The sequence below is a fragment of the Lepisosteus oculatus genome, chromosome 4, assembly GCF_040954835.1.
Source record: "Lepisosteus oculatus isolate fLepOcu1 chromosome 4, fLepOcu1.hap2, whole genome shotgun sequence".
In the NCBI taxonomy this organism is placed as follows: domain Eukaryota; kingdom Metazoa; phylum Chordata; class Actinopteri; order Semionotiformes; family Lepisosteidae; genus Lepisosteus; species Lepisosteus oculatus.
This window is the reverse complement of record NC_090699.1, coordinates 5,466,008-5,488,340: the sequence shown is the minus strand read 5'-3', so window position 1 is coordinate 5,488,340 and position 22,333 is coordinate 5,466,008. Positions and strand designations below refer to the sequence as shown.

General features: G+C 43.4%; 1 protein-coding gene across 3 annotated transcripts; it reads right to left on the bottom strand.

Annotated features, from left to right (window-relative positions):
* Positions 1-1,077: 1,077 nt before the first annotated feature.
* LOC138238091 (serine protease 27-like) lies at positions 1,078-20,946 on the bottom strand. Of its 3 annotated transcripts, none has more exons than XM_069187972.1 (5): positions 20,691-20,938; positions 19,555-19,729; positions 18,698-18,969; positions 2,300-2,445; positions 1,078-1,739 (listed from the first exon to the last, which is right to left on the bottom strand). In XM_069187972.1, the coding sequence occupies exons 1-5, from the start codon at positions 20,746-20,748 to the stop codon at positions 1,581-1,583; spliced, it is 810 nt and encodes a 269-aa protein (XP_069044073.1). In that variant the 5' UTR covers positions 20,749-20,938; the 3' UTR covers positions 1,078-1,580. The 3 variants fall into 3 exon arrangements, with proteins under 3 accessions (XP_069044073.1, XP_069044072.1, XP_069044071.1); XM_069187971.1 differs by lacking the exon at positions 2,300-2,445 and adding an exon at positions 17,863-18,011 and having other exon boundaries at positions 20,691-20,935; XM_069187970.1 differs by lacking the exons at positions 1,078-1,739; positions 2,300-2,445 and adding exons at positions 16,629-17,290; positions 17,863-18,011 and having other exon boundaries at positions 20,691-20,946.
* Positions 20,947-22,333: the final 1,387 nt, after the last annotated feature.

The following is a 22,333-nucleotide window of genomic DNA, read 5'->3' as shown; positions in this document are numbered from 1 at the left end:
GACTCCTGCGTCGCAGATAAAGTCCTGATGGGTGAGCATGAATATAGGAAACAATTGAGCTATTATTATTTCAGAACTTCCTGGGTTGTGCTGGGTTTTCGAACGGAATCTCTTGATGTTGTCAGAAACATTACTGACAGCCCTAGACCTGTGGATACGGGACTAGAGAGTGATCCAGCAGGTTTTCTTATAGATCTGGCAGCCCGAGGCAGTCATGCTGTCTGCAGTTCATTCCTGATAATAATATAATAATAGAAATAATAATAATAATAGAAATGAAAGAAATTACCGCAGACGTTACGGACGAGCGGGTTTTTAGAGTTTTGTACGGAGGATGGAATGATAGCAGCTAAATGAATCCAGCAGCATCTTTGAACTCATGTTTTGCTGAAGTCACAAGAACCTGGTTTCGGATTCTTGTAGAAACCCCCTCCCCCCCCAGTCTGGAAACAAACCCAGCTGCTAGGATTTCGCTTGCCATGGTGTACCATGGAACTGAACTTTAGTTGTACCTCCTTTTTTCCAGGGGCTGTGGGGGAAGTAGTTTAGGTTAGTTTAGTTAGTAAGTTTAGTTCATTAGGTTTAATTAGCTGTTTTTTGGAAGCTGTGCTGTTCACTAAAGCTTCCATTCTGCCTCCGCATTCTGAGGTTGATATTATGCAGTGCAACAGTGTCTGAGTTCAGTTCTGAAGCCCCCCGCAGGAACTCGGTGTCGGTCCATTCGGGCGCAGCAAAGGATCTTCGGGATGTCAGTGTTGTGGATAGCTCAGAAACCTAGTTTCCTAAGCATTTCGAATCCGGATCTCCGTTTTGATCCTGTCACTTTCTGTCCCAGCAGTGGCAGTGCCCTCAGTTTCGGTGCCTCTTCCCTGTGTCTGTGTGGGTTTTTTGCCCCGGAGCTCCTGTTTGCTGTGTGCTCAGCCCATTCTAAGGAAGCTCTGCCTGGGTTAAGTGGTGAATGGGCAGCACCCAATTGTCCCCCATGTGTGTGTGTCCTGCAAGTGAGGTTGGGTGGGGCTACAGCGTTTTGTCAATTTTCTATACAGCGATGGAGAGAGAACAGCCCCAGACCAGGAGTTTCAGTGCTTGCAATTTTATTGAGCTCAATGGTCAACTGAATAAGAGTACATCTGATCTCTCACAGCAGCAGGCAAAAGCATGTCTTGCTAGCGATTTCATCTGTTGTGGCTACAAATATTAGTTATTTCTTGATGTACTGTATCACAATGCTAATGACACAGAACCGACTCCCCAATTTCAAATACATTTTTTTTCAACAAAATACTCAAAGTGGACGGCCATGCCCAGCTGTTTTGTCCTGAACTGACAAGATCTAACATTTATTGTTCAATCCATAATTCATAGCTATGGTACACACTTAAAAAAGGTCTGTAAGACTTCTGTCTCCGACTCACTGTTTTATCTTTATTGTATCTCCCAGTCTTATCTTTTGGCATATTCTCACATGCAATTATCTTGTGCAGACGGGCAATCTAATCAGATGGAATCAGATTCTGCAGTTGCAGCAGCAGCAGCCAGTTACACCAGAAGGCGCTCTCCCCTGGATCCCGTAGAACTCCTCAGACTCCACTGTGTTTCTTTATCCAATCCGTGAAGCTGCTGACCCGGGTGTAGACTCCTGGGGAGTTGGGCCTACCACAACCTATTCCAAAGCTCACAATCCCAGCCTGGATCCAGCAGTTCCCCTTTCGACACACCAGAGGTCCCCCAGAATCACCCTGGAGTGAAATGAGGAATGATGAAGGAATAGTTTCACACGGTGACAATACAGGGCTGTGCTTAGTGTAAATATTTGCAAATCATAGTGGTGCAACTCCAACATAACGTCAGTAATTTTGCATGTAACTCTCTGTTGCTCAACAGTAATGGCATGCTCACAGTATGCATTTTCCGCAAGTCTTTCAAGGCTCATTTTGGAAAAATGCAATAATTATAATAATAATAATAATAAAAAAATAATAACCTCACACTTATACCTCACACTGACCAGGCTTACACTGCTGAGCTCCAGTGGGGCTGTCAGTTGTGAGTTGCAGGGTGATATTGCTCCTGGAGAAACTACTGGTTATAAACTAACTTGCTAAAATCGAATTGGATGATTAGTGGCCGTAGATCACACACAGATTGCTGTTTTATAGATGTGAAAGCGTGATCACTTTTGATTTGTAAAGTTATCATTCTGAAATACTTTTCCAAATGTATCCACCATGTATGAGTTGTCTTGAATTTTTGCACCAACTGGTCTAGTTTCTGCCTGCACTGCGGATGGTGAACTCACCATGCAGGTGTCCTTCTGTCCATCTTCATACCCAGTGCACATCATGTCTTCCCTGATTATCTCACTGTTGTACATGGACTGACAGCGCCTGTTGTCTATGATGGGCAGTTGGACTTTCTGCAGAGTGCGAGGGGGTGCCAGTGGTACTGGAGTGACAAAAAGATGGTGACTATTTTCTACAAATCTAAAGACAAGTAGAATGACATGCATTGTTTATTACAGTTTATTTCCAACACCTTCCTGGGTATAAAGCATTAGTTTTATTTATTTATTAAAAAAACATCATGACTGGTTGTCCTCATGTTCAGACACCAGGCACAACCATCTCAGCTGATGAGCATGCCACAATAAATACCAAAATAAATATTATCAGCAGCACAGATTGTGAGCTTTCCTGTTAAAATAGTTGGCTATCCCTGCTAAAAATAAGGCAGCATGCAAACCAAGTGAATCGTTTTTTCTACACCAAAGCACTTTCATCGGGTAGCATGTTATAGGGGATTACTCAGTCTAACACAGTTTGTATAAATTTCCTCATGGCTTATGAGTCTATTGCACGTGCCACTCTCATTACACATGCCATAAAAAATCACTTTGCATGCCAATAATGACACATGTGCCATGTCAGCTGACCGCTGATCTAGAACAATATACACCATGATGTTGTTGAAGCAGATACGCTCCCTTCTTTCAAGTAAATGACTGGGTGAGATGTCTGAATGAGCTCACAGCAACCAGACAAGAGAGATGTGCAGAATGACCGGCTGTGGGCTGCAGTCTTAGTTCCTGAGTCCTAACGAGAAACACAGGAGTCCTGATCATCATTTCTTACCATACTCTTTAGTCATCCCCCACCCAGTGACCCAGCACTCTGTGTCCTCTGTGAAGACATCGTTGGGCTTGGCGAGCTGGACAGGAATGATGTAACAAGAGAGGGACACCTCGCTGTCCAGCTGCACCAGGGAGATGTCAAAGCCATCTGCTGCTTTCTCGTACTGCTCGTGGAGGACGACCTTCTTAATGCTTCTCTTGACCTCGTGTTCGGAGGGTTGGTCTAGCTTGTACGCCCCCAGCCTCACGAAGGAATGCTCGAGCAAGAAGGAGCTGAAAGAGACAGTCTTATAATAATAATAATAATAATAATAATAATAATAATAATAATAATAATGTTCAATTTATACATTGGTACTGTATTTAATATTATAATTAATAAATATACAAGAATAATAAATATTATTATTCTGTGTACTTGGTCGCGGGATCAGGTAATTAGTATCTAGAGTAAATATTAACAATTGCAATGCCAATAATACTGCTTGGAGACACATTTTGACCAAAGAACTGTTTGGCTCTGTCATTTCCGGGACACGTTGAGACGGGGCAAGAGTTTTAATGCTTGATTTTAATTCAGACCAATGATCAAAACCAGGTTAAACTGATATAGCTGCCTCTTTTCTTACACTGTCCTCTGATTGTTTTTTACACAGAAGGATTAGTTTGGGAGAATCGCAGAAAAATGGCTAAATTGAACAGGCTAATTAGTGGAATGGACTGTTCTAATCAGATAGGACCCTGTCTGAGCCCACCTGAACAGGCTGAGAACTTAATCGGTTTTGAACAATGAGTAGGAAAAGAATGAAAGGTGCTTTTACAGCAGTTCCCGGAGACCTGGCAAGGCAGATAGGGATTTCAGGACACACTCACAGTTTGAAGCAGTTCGCTGCAGTGAGAACCCACTGCTCACTGATCAGGGATCCACCACAGAATATGGCATCGTTGTGGTTCACCTGGATCTGGATATAGACCTGCCAGGGCCACTCTCCCTCCTCCGCATCCTGACCGCCCATGATACAGGACACTGGAGAGACACAGAGGAGTTCATACAGATCAGGCTTGAGATGAGTCATCCAGGACCACTGTCCCTCCTTCACACACTGACTGAGCACTATAGAGCTCCTGGACAGGAGAGCTGGACACTGGAGAGAGACAGAGGGGTTCATACAGAACAGTCTTGAGATCAGTCATCCAGGATCACTGTCCCTTCTTCACACCCTGACTGACCCTTACAGAGCTCCTGGACAGAGAAGCGCTCAATTAATCTCACCAACCTCTAATCCTGACAAAAGCTAGCAAACTATCTTAAGATATATGGGGGCAGTTCTTATTGTACACTTTACTGTGCTCTAACCAGGACTTCCCCATTCTTTACTACACTTTACTGTGCTTTTACCATGAGCTCAGACCTCCCCTTTCACTCTTTGATCTCCTTTACTCCAACAAAGCCGAATGACTTCAGCTGGGAATCGGACAAGAACGGGTCCAGCACTGACCTACTGAGGCTACAAGATGATGAGACAAGATCAGTACACCAGTGGCTCTGAAACTCTTAATCTGCCTCGTTTCTGTGTCATCTTTATGTGACTAAGAGCACCAGTAGTTTAACATGTGTAGATGTGTTGGCACACTTCCTCTCAGCTCTGTGATTGAGGTTTTGTTATGATTAAGTTTCGGTTTGATCAAGAATGCAACAGTTGAAAGATTTTTTGCTTGTGATTTCTCACAGTGCACTGAGCCTAAATCCGAGGGAAAAGGAAGAACAGTTTAAATGAGCAATCGGCGGCTTGTTTCTTCTTACCTTCTGTTGTGTCCAGGATCAGGCTGCACAATAGCAGCTGCAGTTCTCAGTCTTCATTGGTGTTGTATATATGTATAGACTGCCCACAAACTCTCACTGCATAGGCTACGTATGCTTATACAACAGTTCATCTGCACATTTATTTTACATTTACATTTTCAATTTCTGATTCGTCTCTTACCTTCTTCCTTGTTTAGTATAAAGATCCCAAAAAACACCAGCAGAAAAAACATCTTCATTTTCCCAGCCTCTCACTGGACACTTAGTGGACTGGCCCTGCTCACCTAATGTTGGAAACTGGACACAGAGTAGAGTCTCTTTTAAACAACCGAGCAGAGGCAGGAGAAATGCACATACGCCTGCCTTCATATAGCTCACAGTGCTGTAGACTCGCAGACCACAAACATACAGGGGGTTACGAACTGACTCAATAATTATGCACCAGAGATCTAACGTCCTGATTATGGAACCATTTGACATACTAGTCAGAGTAAATCAGATATCCGCTTTGATAAGCTTGCTACTTACTCTCAGTGAACTTGACTGCAATCTTGGGAGAGCTCAAATGTAATAGACTGATTTCTCATTTGTCACTTTTCACTATTGGAAATTAATTTGCGCCATCCGGATTTCAGGCCAAGACACATTGTGCAAGCGATCACGTTGCTCCTATCCTGGAGTCCTTGCACTGGCTTTCTAACAGGTTTCAAAATCCTCCTGCTTGCCTATAAGGCTCTGCATGGCTTGGCACCTCAGTACCTGTTTGACTTATTGCCTTGTTGGCTTCCTGATTCTGGTCTCCTGTTTGTACTGCGATCTCCTCTACACTCTATGGGTAACAAGCCTTCTCTTCCTGCACCCCAAAGCCCTCGGATTCTATCCCAAATGCTTCCCTGAGCCATTTTACATCCAGACTCAAAACCGTTCTTCTTCAGAACGGCTTTCATTTAATTGGAAACCCTTGTTTTTAATTATACTAATTCTCTCCGCTCCTTGAAATTTTTTTTTTACTGTAAAGCTCCTTGGGAAGTCACTTTTAAAGGTGCTATATAAAATAAAGTTTGTTCATTATTATAAGTTTATTAATATTACTTTTACACTGGGCCAATGAACCCCAGTCAAAGTGAAAGGTTTTCAGTGCTTTTTCATTAGAAAGACTGGAAAACCAGGGCTTTGAGACTTTTTCAGCGTGCCCCTCACTGATTGTTACCAGAAGGCTCTCCGTATGCATGTGGTTTCATTTTTGCAACACCTGTCTTGTCCAGTTATTAACCCAGCCTGAACAATTTTATTAGCAAAGTTTCTTCTCTGAGCTGGAGCTGTTGAGAGACTGGGATGGGAGAGGGTGCATGCAGATATCACCTGTTACCTGTGCGTGGAGTTTCATTTACGTGAAGCAGAGAACTGTGTGTGCGTGTGTGTGTGCATCCGTTTCTACGGGCATGTGTGTGTTTAAGCTTCTCAGGGGGTTTTGTGCAAACCAGAGATCTAATGAGCTGATTAATTAGCTGTATAACTGTGCTATGCCATCAACTTACCCTCAATGAAGTTGACTGAAATCTAGTTATGTGCAAGTGAAGTCTTTCAGTTCAAGTGAAGTCTTTCAGTTTTCAACTCTAAACTCTACCAGTTTCTCACTACAGAGAAGGACAAAAAACTCAGTCATCTTCTACAGAAGAAAACCATCAACACCCCGGACACCCTCACCAACCCTAACCTTGTTGTCACCATACCTTCTGACCTTTCCCTCTTACAGGATGAGCGATCCCTCCTCAGCAAAGGGCTCAGTTTTGTACCAGTTCCCAGGAAGCTGGACATCCCCCAGACCAATGTCGACCTTAACCGCTTTTACCGCAGGATCCGTCTCAGAGCACATTTTGCCGACAATTCCTCTTCACAGGCAGCTGATAACAACCCGGTTATTGATGTCATTAACAACATTAATCCCAAACAGAGCTGTTGGACTCCCTCCTCTGGCCGTTTTCCACCAGTTGATTATTTCATCAACCAATGCACTAATCAAGCTCCCAAGGCACTCTCTATACCCAGTAAACATAGGTCTAACCTCACCCAAGGAGAAAATCAGGCGCTCCAGTCTCTCCGCAACAGGGATGATATCGTCATCAAACCAGCGGACAAAGGAGGTGCTGTTGTGGTGTGGCGTAAAGATCTATATATCTTTGAAGCCTCTAGACAACTAACTGACACTTCTGCCTACCTCCCTCTCCAACAGGACCCTACCACTGACCACCAAAAGGAAGTGGTATCCACCATTTCCCTTCTTATCAGCAGCAACGAGCTCCCCCAGGAGGCGAACCGGCTCATCATGGAACACCCACAGGTATCTCAATTTTTCCTCCTCCCCAAAATCCACAAACCGGACACCCCTGGACGCCCCATCGTATCAGCATGTAATTGTCCAACTACTTACATCTCAGCCTTTCTCGACAGCCTCATGAGACCGCTGGTTGAAGATCTTCCCTCATACATCAAAGACACCAACCACGCGCTCCAACTTTTCAATGATTTCCAATTTCAGGGTACCGAATGCCACATTTTTACCATGGACATCACATCTCAGTACACCGTCATTCCCCATAATGACGGCCTTACAGCCCTCAAGCACACGCTGGACAAACGCACAGTGCTTGATCCACCCACCGACACCCTGGTACGCCTTGCAGAATTGGTCCTCACACTGAACGCATTCTCTTTCAATAATCTTTTTTACCAACAGGTCAGTGGAGTTGCCATGGGCACCAGAATGGGACCCAGCTATGCCAACATTTTTGTCGGCTGGGTAGAAGAACGCTTCTTCGCTTCCTACACTGGCTATGTCCCTGACCTCTACAAACGATATATTGATGAATGCGTCGGTGCCGCCACATGCTCCAACGATCAGCTTGAATTCTTCCTGCACCATTTCACCAACTTCCACCCGTCCCTCAAATATACGGTTAACATTTCTTCCACCACTCTTCCGTTTCTAGACATCCACTTGTCTATCAACTACCCCCGACTGTCCACTTCAGTTTATTACAAACCCACGGATTCACACAGCTACCTCCTGTACAGCTCATTTCACCCCAACCACACTAAAAACTCTCTTCCTTTTTCACAGTTCCTTAGGTTACGACGATTATGCAGCGACGACATCGACTTCGAAAACCAAGCCCTCGAAATGTACTCATTTTTTATCAACAGAGGATACCCCAGCAGTGTGATTGACAGGGCCCTTGCCCGAGCCAAAAACACCCCCCGGACCATCAACCCGATCAGGAACTCCCGCCGTAACAACCGCATTCCTTTGGTGCTTCCTTACCACCCTAACACACTTCCTATCCCCAGGACCATTAACCAGAACTTTTCCATCCTACAGGATGATCCCTCCATTGGGGCCCTCTTTTCTGATCGCCCTATCATCTCATATCGCCGACCACCTAATCTGCGTAACCTCCTTGTCCACAGCTCCCTTGACCGCCCTCAGCAACCATCCACACCAGGCACTTTCCCTTGCAAAAGAGCTCGCTGTATCACCTGCAAGTACACAGCCACCACCACACTCATTCAAGGCCCCTCAGGACAATTCCGGATCACCCAGACAGCATCTTGTACCTCCAGCAACCTTATTTACTGTATCTCTTGCAGTAAATGCCCAGCCATCTACATTGGGGAAACAGGAAGGAGACTCGGAGACCGCTTCAGAGAACACGTCAGGGCTGTGAAGATTAAAGATCTCTCCAAGCCCATTGTTTCTCATTTCACCTCTGACGGCCACGACCACTCTAATCTCTCCGTCTGTGTTCTCAAAGACGGTTTTCCGAACTCATACATCAGAAAGACCACCGAAACTAAAATTATTCTGCAGCTAGGATCACACATTCTCCCTTCCCTTAACGACAGATTACTGTTCTTTTAAATTTTCTCCATTCATTGGAAGTTTCATTTCACACCTCTCTGCACCCATTCTGACTTCACACCTCTTGATTGGCCTCTCTTTCTGTCCCCTGCTCCCGCCTCTCACTCCTCCTCCCTCTCAACCTTTGTTCTCCCGCTACTTTACCTTTGCCTACTGCCCTGTCTCTCTCACACCTGAAGAAGGCTCCACGGCCGAAACGTTGTGTTCTCTTTCTTCCTTTTTTTTCAGCATGGAATAAACCTATTACTTGTTCCTTTGCAGCCTACGCATGCTGACGCAGCTACCCACCTGAACTACTACCGTCTTTCAGTTCATGACTGCCAAAAAAGACTGAGAAGGACTGAAAACACATTTTGGGATGATTTGTGTGAAAGTGACTTTGAAATCTTGGTTGCAGCACAGTCAAATTTATGTCTTTAGCAGAGTAGAGGAGTAGGATTAGAGTAATAGGTTGTTTCTATTTATTACAATATGGGCTGCTTTGTAATGTAGTGTCTATATTGTGTGGTGTTGTCTGTTGTACCAGGTTGTCTGCTCTACTGTGGACATCCTGAGAGATCATCATGAGTAAGACTTCCAATGTCCATGTGCATTCGTCAATAAACTCCTCTACTCTCTAGTCTCTAGCAGGCAGTTGAGATCTGGGTATACAGTAATTCTGTTCCAGGAAGGAGAGCTCTGTCTCACCTAGCAGTCTGTGTGGGTCCTAATGCCCTAGTGTGGTGACACTATACTTTAAAAACTATACTGTCTAATCCCGTCCTGTGGATGAGAAATAAAACCGAGGTCCTGACTCTCCATGGTCATTAAAAGTCGCAGGGTGTTTTTCGAAAAGAGTAGGGGTGTTACCCCGGTGTCCTGGCCAAATTTCCCCCTGGTCTTTACCTATCATGGCCTCCTAATAATCCCCCTCTCTGAACTGGCTTCAACACTCTGCTCTCCTCCCCACTGAGAGCTGCTGTGTGTGAGCAGACTGGAGCATCATCTAGATGGTGGGACACACTGGTGGTGGTAGTGGGGATCCCAGTTCCCCATGTACCTCTTTACATTACCCCATTGTTGTAAAGAGCTCTGTGTGGAGTGTCCAGAAAAAGGAATTAATAATTCTTTATTATTACAGTTCATGAGGAATCTGAAGTAGGAGTGGACCAGGACTTTTCCTCAGTGTGTGGTGTGAGGAGAAGGAAGGAAGGTTTTTATAAGTGTTCTCACAAGAGTACTCATAAGAAGACGCAAGAAGAGAGACACAAGACTTTACAGTAGAGCAGGGCTCATCTTCGCTGGCTTCCCTAGGTCACTAGCGTCCACGAGGCTGACAAGATGCCTTCACAGTCACATGTCTGACAATGAGGAGGAAATTATGCCTGTAGAGCGATGGCAGTTGCCTGTTAGGTTACAAATATCAACAGTCACTCAGAGATTGGATTTCACTAAATTAGACTAGCCAGGTGAGCCTGGCCAGACAATCTAATTACATTAACACAAACAGGAATTATTATGCAAGCTGGGGAACAGGGGAAGCCAGGGAAGGAGAATAATCATGTCTCCCTCAGGACTACGTGTACGTTTTTTTGGAACGGTGCGTGAGAGAGAAAGAGTGCAGAAAAACGGCACACCTTTTTCAAAACCTGAGGCCGCTCCTCAGATGGTAGAATGTGATTTGAAAGTGTGAAAAGGGAGCTACGTCTCGTATCTTTGCAGTTTCCTGTTTATTTCAGATCAGGCAGACAAGCCAGCCTGGAGACCAGATGCAGATAAACGGCTCCGAACCAAAGAAGGAACATCAAGATACGCCAGCCATATCGGCAAGCAGATCAACATGTCGGCAGATCAGCAGATTTCTCTCTCAGCAGATCACCAGCTCTGTGCAGAGAGGGGTCAGGGATCTGGTGCACAGCAAGAAACACACACTCTGGGCAGCTCACACTTTTCCTCAAACACACACACACTTCTGCAACTATTATTTTAATATAAATGCGCAGGGAGAGTAGATTGACTGTAACTGTAGACCCACATGGAACATTAAACTTTTAATTTGTGAATTTCTGTTGCCAACTAGTATTTTTGCTACAGATGTGCATCATCATGAACATTATACTGCACAGTGATTGTAGCCCTTAATGTGATAAGACTGTTCTACTACATTATTAATATTGTACTACATTAATATTGTACTTTTCCATTATTTTGTTGAAGTTTGCATTATATTAAGAGTACAGATCTATTTATATATTTCAATTCTTAAGATTGTAGCTTGCCATTATATTGTTGAAGTATGCAGAGCTTGAAACATTTAATTTAATTGTATCAAAAGTGGGGTAAATAATTGCATGTGGATAAAGGCTATCTGCAAAAACAGGTGTAATAGTTGATGAATGGATATCTGTGGATATTACTTCACATAATTCTTTAGCTCAGTAATATTCCTTACTCATTTTCACGTTACTTTGCTTGGTCTATCTGAAAGTGTATCATGCCGTAAATAGTGGCGATATGTGTGTGGGGCTTCGGAAAATGTAGTTTATGTGTCAGTGTTTTTGGCTCACATGCCAAATTAAAAACTACATTTAGCAAATGGTGAAGCATTCACTTCCTGTTCCTTTTAGGAAAACATATTTTAGAAATGTAAAGCAAATAAATGCCATTCACAAAACCCAGACATATAGTAAATGTCATTTGTTTTTCTCCCCTCATGTCATAGCTAGGAGTCAGAATTCATTACAAGTCCTGGGCGGGAATAGCAGAATAGCAAGATTGAAAGGAAGATTAGCATGTCTGTGTGGAACACTACATAATAATTGAAATCCAGAAAATAAATGCCTTTGTCACCAGCAGCTATGAAAAATCAAATGAAATGCAATCGTTTAGCAGCTACCCAGCTCACAGAAGAGTTTCAGACCATTGCTGTATTGTGCATCACCCTTTGTATTGGAGACATAGTGTATCAGATATTACACTGAGAAGAATGAACTGGGTTAAAAACTCCAGCAGAATATCTTGATTTTTGGTACAACAACCAGCTCGGCTTAATTAGAAGAATGTATCAGCTTTTTCAAGCACATTCACCTTGAAACCCTTCTGACACGTTGATGTATTGTACCGCTTTCCCCTGTCCTGTTGTGTGTGTTTATTACTGAGGGTATCTCTGTGATCTCCTCTCTCTCTCAGTTTGTTTCCTGTCTTGTTGTGTGTGTTTATTAGCAGGGGATTTTCAAAATTCGGTGGTAGTATTTTTAAGTGATTCTCCTCCTTTTTTTAAGAACAATATTCTTACTCGTCTTATGATTCTAAAAAGAAAAAAATGGTTTAATTACTTACAACAATTACAAAAGAGTACAGATTGGGCTCTCACACGTAAAAGTTCTAATGTGGAGAACAGCTTTGTCCAGGTGCACAGCAGGTGTCGGCCTGTAGCTGTGATTTTGGCGGTAGTGTAACATAACTGAGCAGTTTCCTGAGTTACAGTCAGCAAGGGTGCCCTCTGCAGGCAGACACTACAGCCAACCTAATAACAAATAGCATCCAAGACTCATCAACCCTGCTCCTTACACTCTATGTGCCAGAACGTAGTTCCCTATTTTTAATTCTTATTCATCACACCATATTCCACATTTCTTGATCTGTGTTTTAATTGTACTTAATTACCATTGCTACATGTATTTGATCGCAATGATTTAATGGTAAACGTATTGATCTGTTTTTAATTCTAATTCTTTCATTCCCTCTACTTGTTCCCTATTCCTTATTTTTGTTCCACATTCCTTATTCCTAATCCATGGTGCGCCAGAGAGCGCTCTAAGATACAGTGCCTTGCGAAAGTATTCGGCCCCCTTGAACTTTTCAACCTTTTGCCACATTTCAGGCTTCAAACATAAAGATATAAATTTTTTATTTTATGTGAAGAATGACCAACAAGTGGGACACAATTGTGAAGTGGAACGAAATCTATTGGATTTTTGAAACTTTTTTAACTAATAAAAAAATGAAAAGTGGGGCGTGCAAAATTATTCGGCCCCTTTACTTTCAGTGCAGCAAACTCACTCCAGAAGTTCAGCGAGGATCTCTGAATGATCCAATGTTGTCCTAAATGACTGATGGTGATAAATAGAATCCACCTGTGTGTAATCAAGTCTCTGTATAAATGCACCTGCTCTGTGATAGTCTCAAGGTTCTGTTGAAAGCGCAGAGAGCATCATGAAGACCAAGGAACACACCAGGCAGGTCCGTAATACTGTTGTGGAGAAGTTTAAAGCCGGATTTGGATACAAAAAGATTTCCCAAGCTTCAAACATCCCAAGGAGCACTGTGCAAGCGATCATCTTGAAATGGAAGGAGTATCAGACCACTGCAAATCTACCAAGACCTGGCCGTCCCTCTAAACCTTCAGCTCAGACAAGGAGAAGACTGATCAGAGATGCAGCCAAGAGGCCCATGATCACTCTGGATGAACTGCAGAGAACTACAGCTGAGGTGGGAGAGTCTGTCCATAGGACAACAATCAGTCTTACACTGCACAAATCTGGCCTTTATGGAAGAGTGGCAAGAAGAAAGCCATTTCTCAAAGATATCCATAAAACGTCTCGTCTAAAGTTTGCCACAAGCCACCTGGGAGACACCCCAAACATGTGGAAGAAGGTGCTCTGGTCAGATGAAACCAAAATCGAACTTTTTGGCCACAATGCAAAACGATATGTTTGGCGTAAAAGCAGCACAGCTCATCACCCTCAACACACCATCCCCACTGTCAAACATGGTGGTGGCAGCATCATGGTTTGGGCCTGCTTTTCTTCAGCAGGGACAGGGAAGATGGTTAAAATTGAGGGGAAGATGGATGCAGCCAAATACAGGACCATTCTGGATGATAACCTGTTGGAGTCTGCAAAAGACCTGAAACTGGGACGGAGATTTATCTTCCAACAAGACAATGATCCCAAACATACAGCAAAATCTACAAAGGAATGGTTCACAAATAAACGTATCCAGGTGTTTGAATGGCCAAGTCAAAGTCCAGACCTGAATCCAATCGAGAATCTGTGGAAAGAGCTGAAAACTGCTGTTCACAAACGCTCTCCATCCAACCTCACTGAGCTCGAGCTGTTTTGGAAGGAAGAATGGGCAAGAATTTCAGTCTCTCGATGTGCAAAACTGATAGAGACATACCCCAAGCGACTTGCAGCTGTAATCGCAGCAAAAGGTGGCTCTACAAAGTATTAACGCAAGGGGGCCGAATAATTTTGCACGCCCCACTTTTCATTTTTTTATTAGTTAAAAAAGTTTCAAAAATCCAATAGATTTCGTTCCACTTCACAATTGTGTCCCACTTGTTGGTGATTCTTCACATAAAATAAAAAATGTATATCTTTATGTTTGAAGCCTGAAATGTGGCAAAAGGTTGAAAAGTTCAAGGGGGCCGAATACTTTCGCAAGGCACTGTATCTCAACCCCTACCAGTCTGATAATGAGTGGACAAATGACGCAGTGATTTAATAATAATAATAATAATAATAATAATAATAATAATAATATATTAAAAATGTCAGTATAAGGGATTATTGCATTGTTTCCTTGCAGAGGAAAGAACTACATCTGATTATACTGTAGTTCATCTGTGTACCTGAGCTGTGGGACAACAGAGAGAGGAGTGGAGGTGGCTAATTAAAGGCCAGTGGTTTGAAACTGGTAAGAAAAGTAATTAATAATTGCTTACACTTATATTGCACTTTTCTGGACACTCCACTCAAAGCACTTTACAGGTAATGGGGATCCCCTCCACCACCACCAATGTGCAGCCCCAGCTGGATGATGCGAAGGCAGCCATGGCGCGCCAGAACGCTCACCACACATCAGCTATTAATGGGGAGGAGAGCAGAGTAATGAAGCCAATTCATAGATGGGGATTATTAGGAGGCCATGATTGGTAAAGGCCAATGGGAAATTTGGCCAGGGTGCCGGGGTTACACCCCTACTCTTTACAAGAAATCCCTGGGATTTTAAATGACCACAGAGAGTCAGGTCCTCAGTTTTATGTCTCATCTGAAGGTTGGTGCCTGTGTACAGTATAGTGTCCCCATCACTATACTGGGGCATTAGGATTCACGTGGACCACAGGGTGAGCGCCTCCTGCTGGCCCCTCTAACACCTCTCCCAGCAGCAACCTTTAGATCTTCCCAGGAGGTCTCCCAGGTTTTCCAGGAGGTACAACTGGCTTTCATCGCTGGAGTGGGTCTGTACAGAGCCCCACAGAGAAAGCAAGAACATCCAGAAATAAAGCACTGCAGGAGCTTTCACATGTTCACATGCTCCGATTCTTAGCAAAGGAAAAACTCAGCTGTCTGTACACCCATAATGGAAATACATGCTAGAAATTGCCCCCCAGGATGCCCTGAGCTTGACACAGTCCAGTTCGGATAAGACTGAGAAGTGGGTAGAGATTTGGGTCAAATGAAGTCAAATTTAAGGTTCTACATGATAGTGGGAGAAAGGATGTGTTCACACCAGTATAAATGGAATAAGAGCCCTATGAAAGACAAATCGCCTTTGTAGGAGACTTATTGTTCTCGGCAGAGTATAGAAAAGAGTACAGGATTTCAGACCTGTCGAGAGAGAGCTCCTGAAAATTGGTGTACACTCTCCAGGAGGAACCGAATTAGAGCCGGTCCAACGGGAAAATGACCTAGAAGTCGCAAGCAGACAGCTGTGACTCCTGCGTCGCAGATAAAGTCCTGATGGGTGAGCATGAATATAGGAAACAATTGAGCTATTATTATTTCAGAACTTCCTGGGTTGTGCTGGGTTTTCGAACGGAATCTCTTGATGTTGTCGGAAACATTACTGACAGCCCTAGACCTGTGGATACGGGACTAGAGAGTGATCCAGCAGGTTTTCTTATAGATCTGGCAGCCCGAGGCAGTCATGCTGTCTGCAGTTCATTCCTGATAATAATATAATAATAGAAATAATAATAATAATAGAAATGAAAGAAATTACCGCAGACGTTACGGACGAGCGGGTTTTTAGAGTTTTGTACGGAGGATGGAATGATAGCAGCTAAATGAATCCAGCAGCATCTTTGAACTCATGTTTTGCTGAAGTCACAAGAACCTGGTTTCGGATTCTTGTAGAAACCCCCTCCCCCCCCAGTCTGGAAACAAACCCAGCTGCTAGGATTTCGCTTGCCATGGTGTACCATGGAACTGAACTTTAGTTGTACCTCCTTTTTTCCAGGGGCTGTGGGGGAAGTAGTTTAGGTTAGTTTAGTTAGTAAGTTTAGTTCATTAGGTTTAATTAGCTGTTTTTTGGAAGCTGTGCTGTTCACTAAAGCTTCCATTCTGCCTCCGCATTCTGAGGTTGATATTATGCAGTGCAACAGTGTCTGAGTTCAGTTCTGAAGCCCCCCGCAGGAACTCGGTGTCGGTCCATTCGGGCGCAGCAAAGGATCTTCGGGATGTCAGTGTTGTGGATAGCTCAGAAACCTAGTTTCCTAAGCATTTCGAATCCGGATCTCCGTTTTGATCCTGTCACTTTCTGTCCCATCAGTGGCGGTGCCCTCAGTTTCGGTGCCTCTTCCCTGTGTCTGTGTGGGTTTTTTGCCCCGGAGCTCCTGTTTGCTGTGTGCTCAGCCCATTCTAAGGAAGCTCTGCCTGGGTTAAGTGGTGAATGGGCAGCACCCAATTGTCCCCCATGTGTGTGTGTCCTGCAAGTGAGGTTGGGTGGGGCTACAGCGTTTTGTCAATTTTCTATACAGCGATGGAGAGAGAACAGCCCCAGACCAGGAGTTTCAGTGCTTGCAATTTTATTGAGCTCAATGGTCAACTGAATAAGAGTACATCTGATCTCTCACAGCAGCAGGCAAAAGCATGTCTTGCTAGCGATTTCATCTGTTGTGGCTACAAATATTAGTTATTTCTTGATGTACTGTATCACAATGCTAATGACACAGAACCGACTCCCCAATTTCAAATACATTTTTTTTCAACAAAATACTCAAAGTGGACGGCCATGCCCAGCTGTTTTGTCCTGAACTGACAAGATCTAACATTTATTGTTCAATCCATAATTCATAGCTATGGTACACACTTAAAAAAGGTCTGTAAGACTTCTGTCTCCGACTCACTGTTTTATCTTTATTGTATCTCCCAGTCTTATCTTTTGGCATATTCTCACATGCAATTATCTTGTGCAGACGGGCAATCTAATCAGACGAAATCAGATTCTGCAGTTGCAGCAGCAGCAGCCAGTTACACCAGAAGGCACTCTCCCCTGGATCCCGTAGAACTCCTCAGACTCCACTGTGTTCCTTTATCCAATCCGTGAAGCTGCTGACCCGGGTGTAGACTCCTGGGGAGTTGGGCCTACCACAACCTCTTCCAAAGCTCACAATCCCAGCCTGGATCCAGCTGTCCCCCTTCTTACACACCAGAGGTCCCCCAGAATCACCCTGGAGTGAAATGAGGAAGGAAGAAGGAATAGTTTCACAAAGTGACAAAACAGGGCTGTGCTTAGTGTAAATATTTGCAAATCATAGTGGTGCAACTCCAACATAACGACAGTAATTTTGCATGTAACTCTCTGTTGCTCAACAGTAATGGCATGCTCACAGTATGCATTTTCCGCAAGTCTTTCAAGGCTCATTTTGGAAAAATGCAATAATTATAATAATAATAATAATAATAATAATAATAATAATAATAACCTCACACTTATACCTCACACTGACCAGGCTTACACTGCTGAGCTCCAGTGGGGCTGTCAGTTATGAGTTGCAGGGTGATATTGCTCCTGGAGAAACTGCTGGTTATAAACTAACTTACTAAAATTGAATTGGATGATTAGTGGCCGTAGATTACACACAGATTGCTGCTTTATAGAGGTGAAAGCGTGATCACTTTTGATTTGTAAAGTTATCATTCTGAAATGCTTTTCCAAATGTATCCACCATGAATGAGTTGTCTTGAATTTTTGCACCAACTGGTCTGGTTTCTGTCTTTACACTGCGGATGGTGAACTCACCAGGCAGGTGTCCTTCTGTCCATCTTCATCCCCAGCGCACATCATGTCTTCCCTGATAGTAGCCTTGCTGTTGTACATGGACTGACAGCACCTGTTGTCTACAATGGGCAGTTGGACTTCTTGCAGAGTGCGAGGGGGTGCCAGTGGTACTGGAGTGACAAAAAGATAGTGACTATTTTCTACAAAGCCAAAGACAAGTAGAATGACATGCATTATTCATTACACTTTATTTCCAACACCTTCCCAGGTATAAAGCATTAGTTTTCTTAATTTATTAAAAAAAAACCTCATGATTGGTTGTCCTCATGTTCAGACATCAGGCACAACCATCTCAGCTGATGAGCATGCCACAATAAATACCAAAATAAATATTATTAGCAGCACAGATTGTGAACTTCCTGTTAAAATAGTTGGCTATCCCTGCTAAAAATAAGGCAGCATGCAAACCAAGTGAATCGTTTTTTCTACACCAAAGCACTTTCATCGGGTAGCATGTTATAGGGGATTACACAGTCTTACACAGTTTGTATAAATTTCTTCATGGCTTATTAGTCTATTGCACGTGCCACTCTCATTACAGATGCCATTTAAAATCTCTTTGCATGCCAATAATGACACGTGTGCCATGTCAGCTGACCGCTGATCTAGAACAATATACACCATGATGTTGTTGAAGCTGATAGGCTCCCTTCTTTCAAGTAAATGACTGGGTGAGATGTCTGAATGAGCTCACAGCAACCAGACAAGAGAGATGTGCAGAATGACCGGCTGTGGGCTGCATCTTAGTTCCTGAGTCCTAACGAGAAACACAGGAGCCCTGATCATTATTTCTTACCATTCTCTTTAGTCATCCCCCACCCAGTGGCCCAGCACTCTGTGTCCTCCGTGAAGACATTGTTGGGGTTGGCGAGCTGGACAGGACTGATGTAAGGAGAGAGGGACACCTCACTGTCCAGCTGCACCAGGGCGATGTCAAAGCCGTCTGCTGCTTTCTCGTACTGCTCATGGAGGACGACCTTCTTAATGCTTTTCTTGACCTCGTGTTTGGAGGGTTGGTCTAGCTTGTACGCCCTCAGCCTCACGAAGGAATGCTCGAGCAAGAAGGAGCTGAAAGAGCCAGTCTTATAATAATAATAATAATAATAATAATAATAATAATAATAATAATGTGTAATTTATAAATAAGTATTAAATATTATAAAAATGCAAGAATAATAAATATTATTATTCTGTGTACTTGGTCACGGGATCAGGTAATCAGTATCCAGAGTAAATATTAACAATTTCAATACCAATAATACTGCTTGGAGACACATTTTGACCAAAGACCTGTTTGGCTCTGTCATTTCTGTGACACGTTGAGACGGGGCAAGAGTTTTAATGTTTGATTTTAATCCAGACCATTGATCAAAAACAGATTAAATGGATATAGCCGCCTCTTTTCTTATACTGTCCTCTGATTGTTTTTTATACAGAAGGATTAGTTTGGGAGAATCGCAGAAAAACGGCTAAATTGAACAGGCTAATTAGTGGAATGGACTGTTCTAATCAGATAGGACCCTGTCTGAGCACACCTGAACAGGCTGAGAACTTAATCGGTTTTGAACAATGAGTAGGAAAAGAATGAAAGGTGTTTTTACAGCAGTTCCCAGAGACGTTGCAAGGCAGATAGGGATTTCAGGACACACTCACGGTTTGAAGCACCGCGCTGCAGTGAGAACCCACTGCTCACTGATCAGGGATCCACCACAGAATGTGGCATCATTGAGGTTCACCTGGATCTGCATATAGACCTGCCAGGGCCACTGTCCCTCCTCCGCATCCTGACCGCCCACGATAGAGCTCCTGGACAGAGGAGAGCTGGACACTGGAGAGACACATAGGAGTTCATACAGAACAGGCATGAGATGAGTCATCCAAGACCACTGTCCCTTCTTCACACCCTGACTGACCACTATAGAGCTCCTGGACAGAGGAGAGCTGGACACTGGAGAGAGACAGAGGGGTTCATACAGAACAGGCATGAGATGAGTCATCCAAGACCACTGTCCCTTCTTCACACCCTGACTGACCCTTACAGAGCTCCTGGACAGAGAAGCACTCAATTAATCTCACCAACCTCTAATCCTGACAAAATCTGGCAAACTATTTTAAGATACATGGGGGCAGTTCTTATTGTACACTTTACTGTGCTCTAACCATGACTTCCCCATTCTTTACTACAATTTACTGTGCTTTTACCATGAGCTCAGACCTCCCCTTTCACTCTTTGATCTCCTTTACTCCAACAAAGCCGAATGACTTCAGCTGGGAATCGGACAAGAACGGGTCCAGCACTGACCTACTGAAGCTACAAGATGATGAGACAAGATCAGTACACCAGTGGCTCTGAAACTCTTAATCTGCCTCGTTTCTGTGTCCTCTTTATGTGACTAAGAGCACCAGTAGTTTAACATGTGTAGATGAGTTGGCACACTTCCTCTCAGCTCTGTGATTGAGGTTTTGTTATGATTTAGTTTCGGTTTGATCAAGAATGCAACAGTCGAAAGATTTTTTGCTTGTGATTTCTCACAGTGCACTGAGCCTAAATCCGAGGGAAAACAAAGAACAGTTTAAATGAGCAATCGGCGGCTTGTTGTCTTCTTACCTTCTGTTGTGTCCAGGATCAGGCTGCACAATAGCAGCTGCAGTTCTCAGTCTTCATTGGTGTTGTATATATGTACAGACTGTCCACAAACTGTCACTGCATAGGCTACGTATGCTTATACAACAGTTCATCTGCACATTTATTTTACATTTACATTTTCAATTTCTGATTCGTCTCTTACCTTCTTCCTTGTTCAGGATTAGGATCCCAAAAAACGCCAGCAGAAAAAACATCTTCATCTTCCCAGCCTCTCACTTGACACTTAGTGGACTGGCCCTGCTCACCTAATGTTGGAAACTGGACACAGAGGAGAGTCTCTTTTAAACAACTGAGCAGAGACAGCAGAAATGCACATACACCTGCCTTCATATAGCTCACAGTGCTGTAGACTCGCAGACCACAAACATACAGGAGGTTACGAACTGACTCAATAATTATGCACCAGAGATCTAACATCCTGATTATGGAACCATTTGACATACTAGTCAGAGTAAATCAGATATCCGCTTTGAAAAGCTTGCTACTTACTCTCAGTGAACTTGACTGCAATCTTGGGAGAGCTCAAATGTAATAGACTGATTTCTCATTTGTCACTTTTCACTGTTGTAAATTAATTTGCGCTATCCGGATTTCAGGCCAAGACAGATTGTGCAAGAGATCATGTTGCTCCTATCCTGGAGTCCTTGCACTGGCTTCCTAACAGGTTTCAAAATCCTCATGATTGCCTATAAGGCTCTGCATGGTTTGGCACCTCAGTACCTGTTTGACCTATTGCCTTTTTGTCTTCCTGATTCTGGTCTCCTGTTTGTACTGCGATCTCCTCTACACTCTATGGGTAACAAGGCCTTCTCTTGCTGCACCCCAAAGCCCTGGGATTCTATCCCAAATGCTTCCCTGAGCCATTTCACATCCAGACTCAAAACCGTGCTTCTTCAGAACGGCTTTCATTTAATTGGAAACCCTTGTTTTTAATTATACTAATTCTCTCCCCTCCTTGAAATTTTTTTTCTTACTGTAAAGCTCCTTGAGAAGTCACTTTTAAAGGTGCTACATAAAATAAAGTTTGTTCATTATTATGAGTTTATTAATATTACTTTTACACTGGGCCAATGAACCCCAGTCAAAGTGAAAGGTTTTCAGTGCTTTTTCATTAGAAAGACTGGAAAACCAGGGCTTTGAGACTTTTTCAGCTTGCCCCTCACTGATTGTTACCAGAAGGCTCTCCGTATGCACGCGGTTTCATTTTTGCAACGCAGACTTGTCTTGTCCAGTTATTAACCCAGCCTGAACAATTTTATTAGCAAAGTTTCTTCTCTGAGCTGGAGCTGTTGAGAGACTGGGATGGGAGAGGATGCATGCAGGTATCACCTGTTACCTGTGCGTGGAGTTTCATTTACGTGAAGCAGAGAACTGTGCGTGCGTGTGTGTGTGCATCCGTTTCTACGGGCATGTGTGTGTTTAAGCTTCTCAGGGGGTTTTGTGCAAACCAGAGATCTAATGAGCTGATTAATTAGCTGTATGACTGTGCTATGCCATCAACTTACCCTCAATGAAGTTTACTGAAATCTAGTTATGTGCAAGTGAAGTCTTTCAGTTCTTGACTGCCAAAAAAGACTGAGAAGGACTGAAAACACATTTCGGGATGATTTGTGTGAATGTGACTTTGAAATCTTGGGTGCAGCACAGTCAAATTTATGTCTTTAGCAGAGTAGAGGAGTAGGATTAAAGTAATAGGTTGTTTCTATTTATTACAATATGGGCTGCTTTGTAATGTAGTGTCTATATTGTGTGGTGTTGTCTGTTGTACCAATTTGTCTGCTGTAC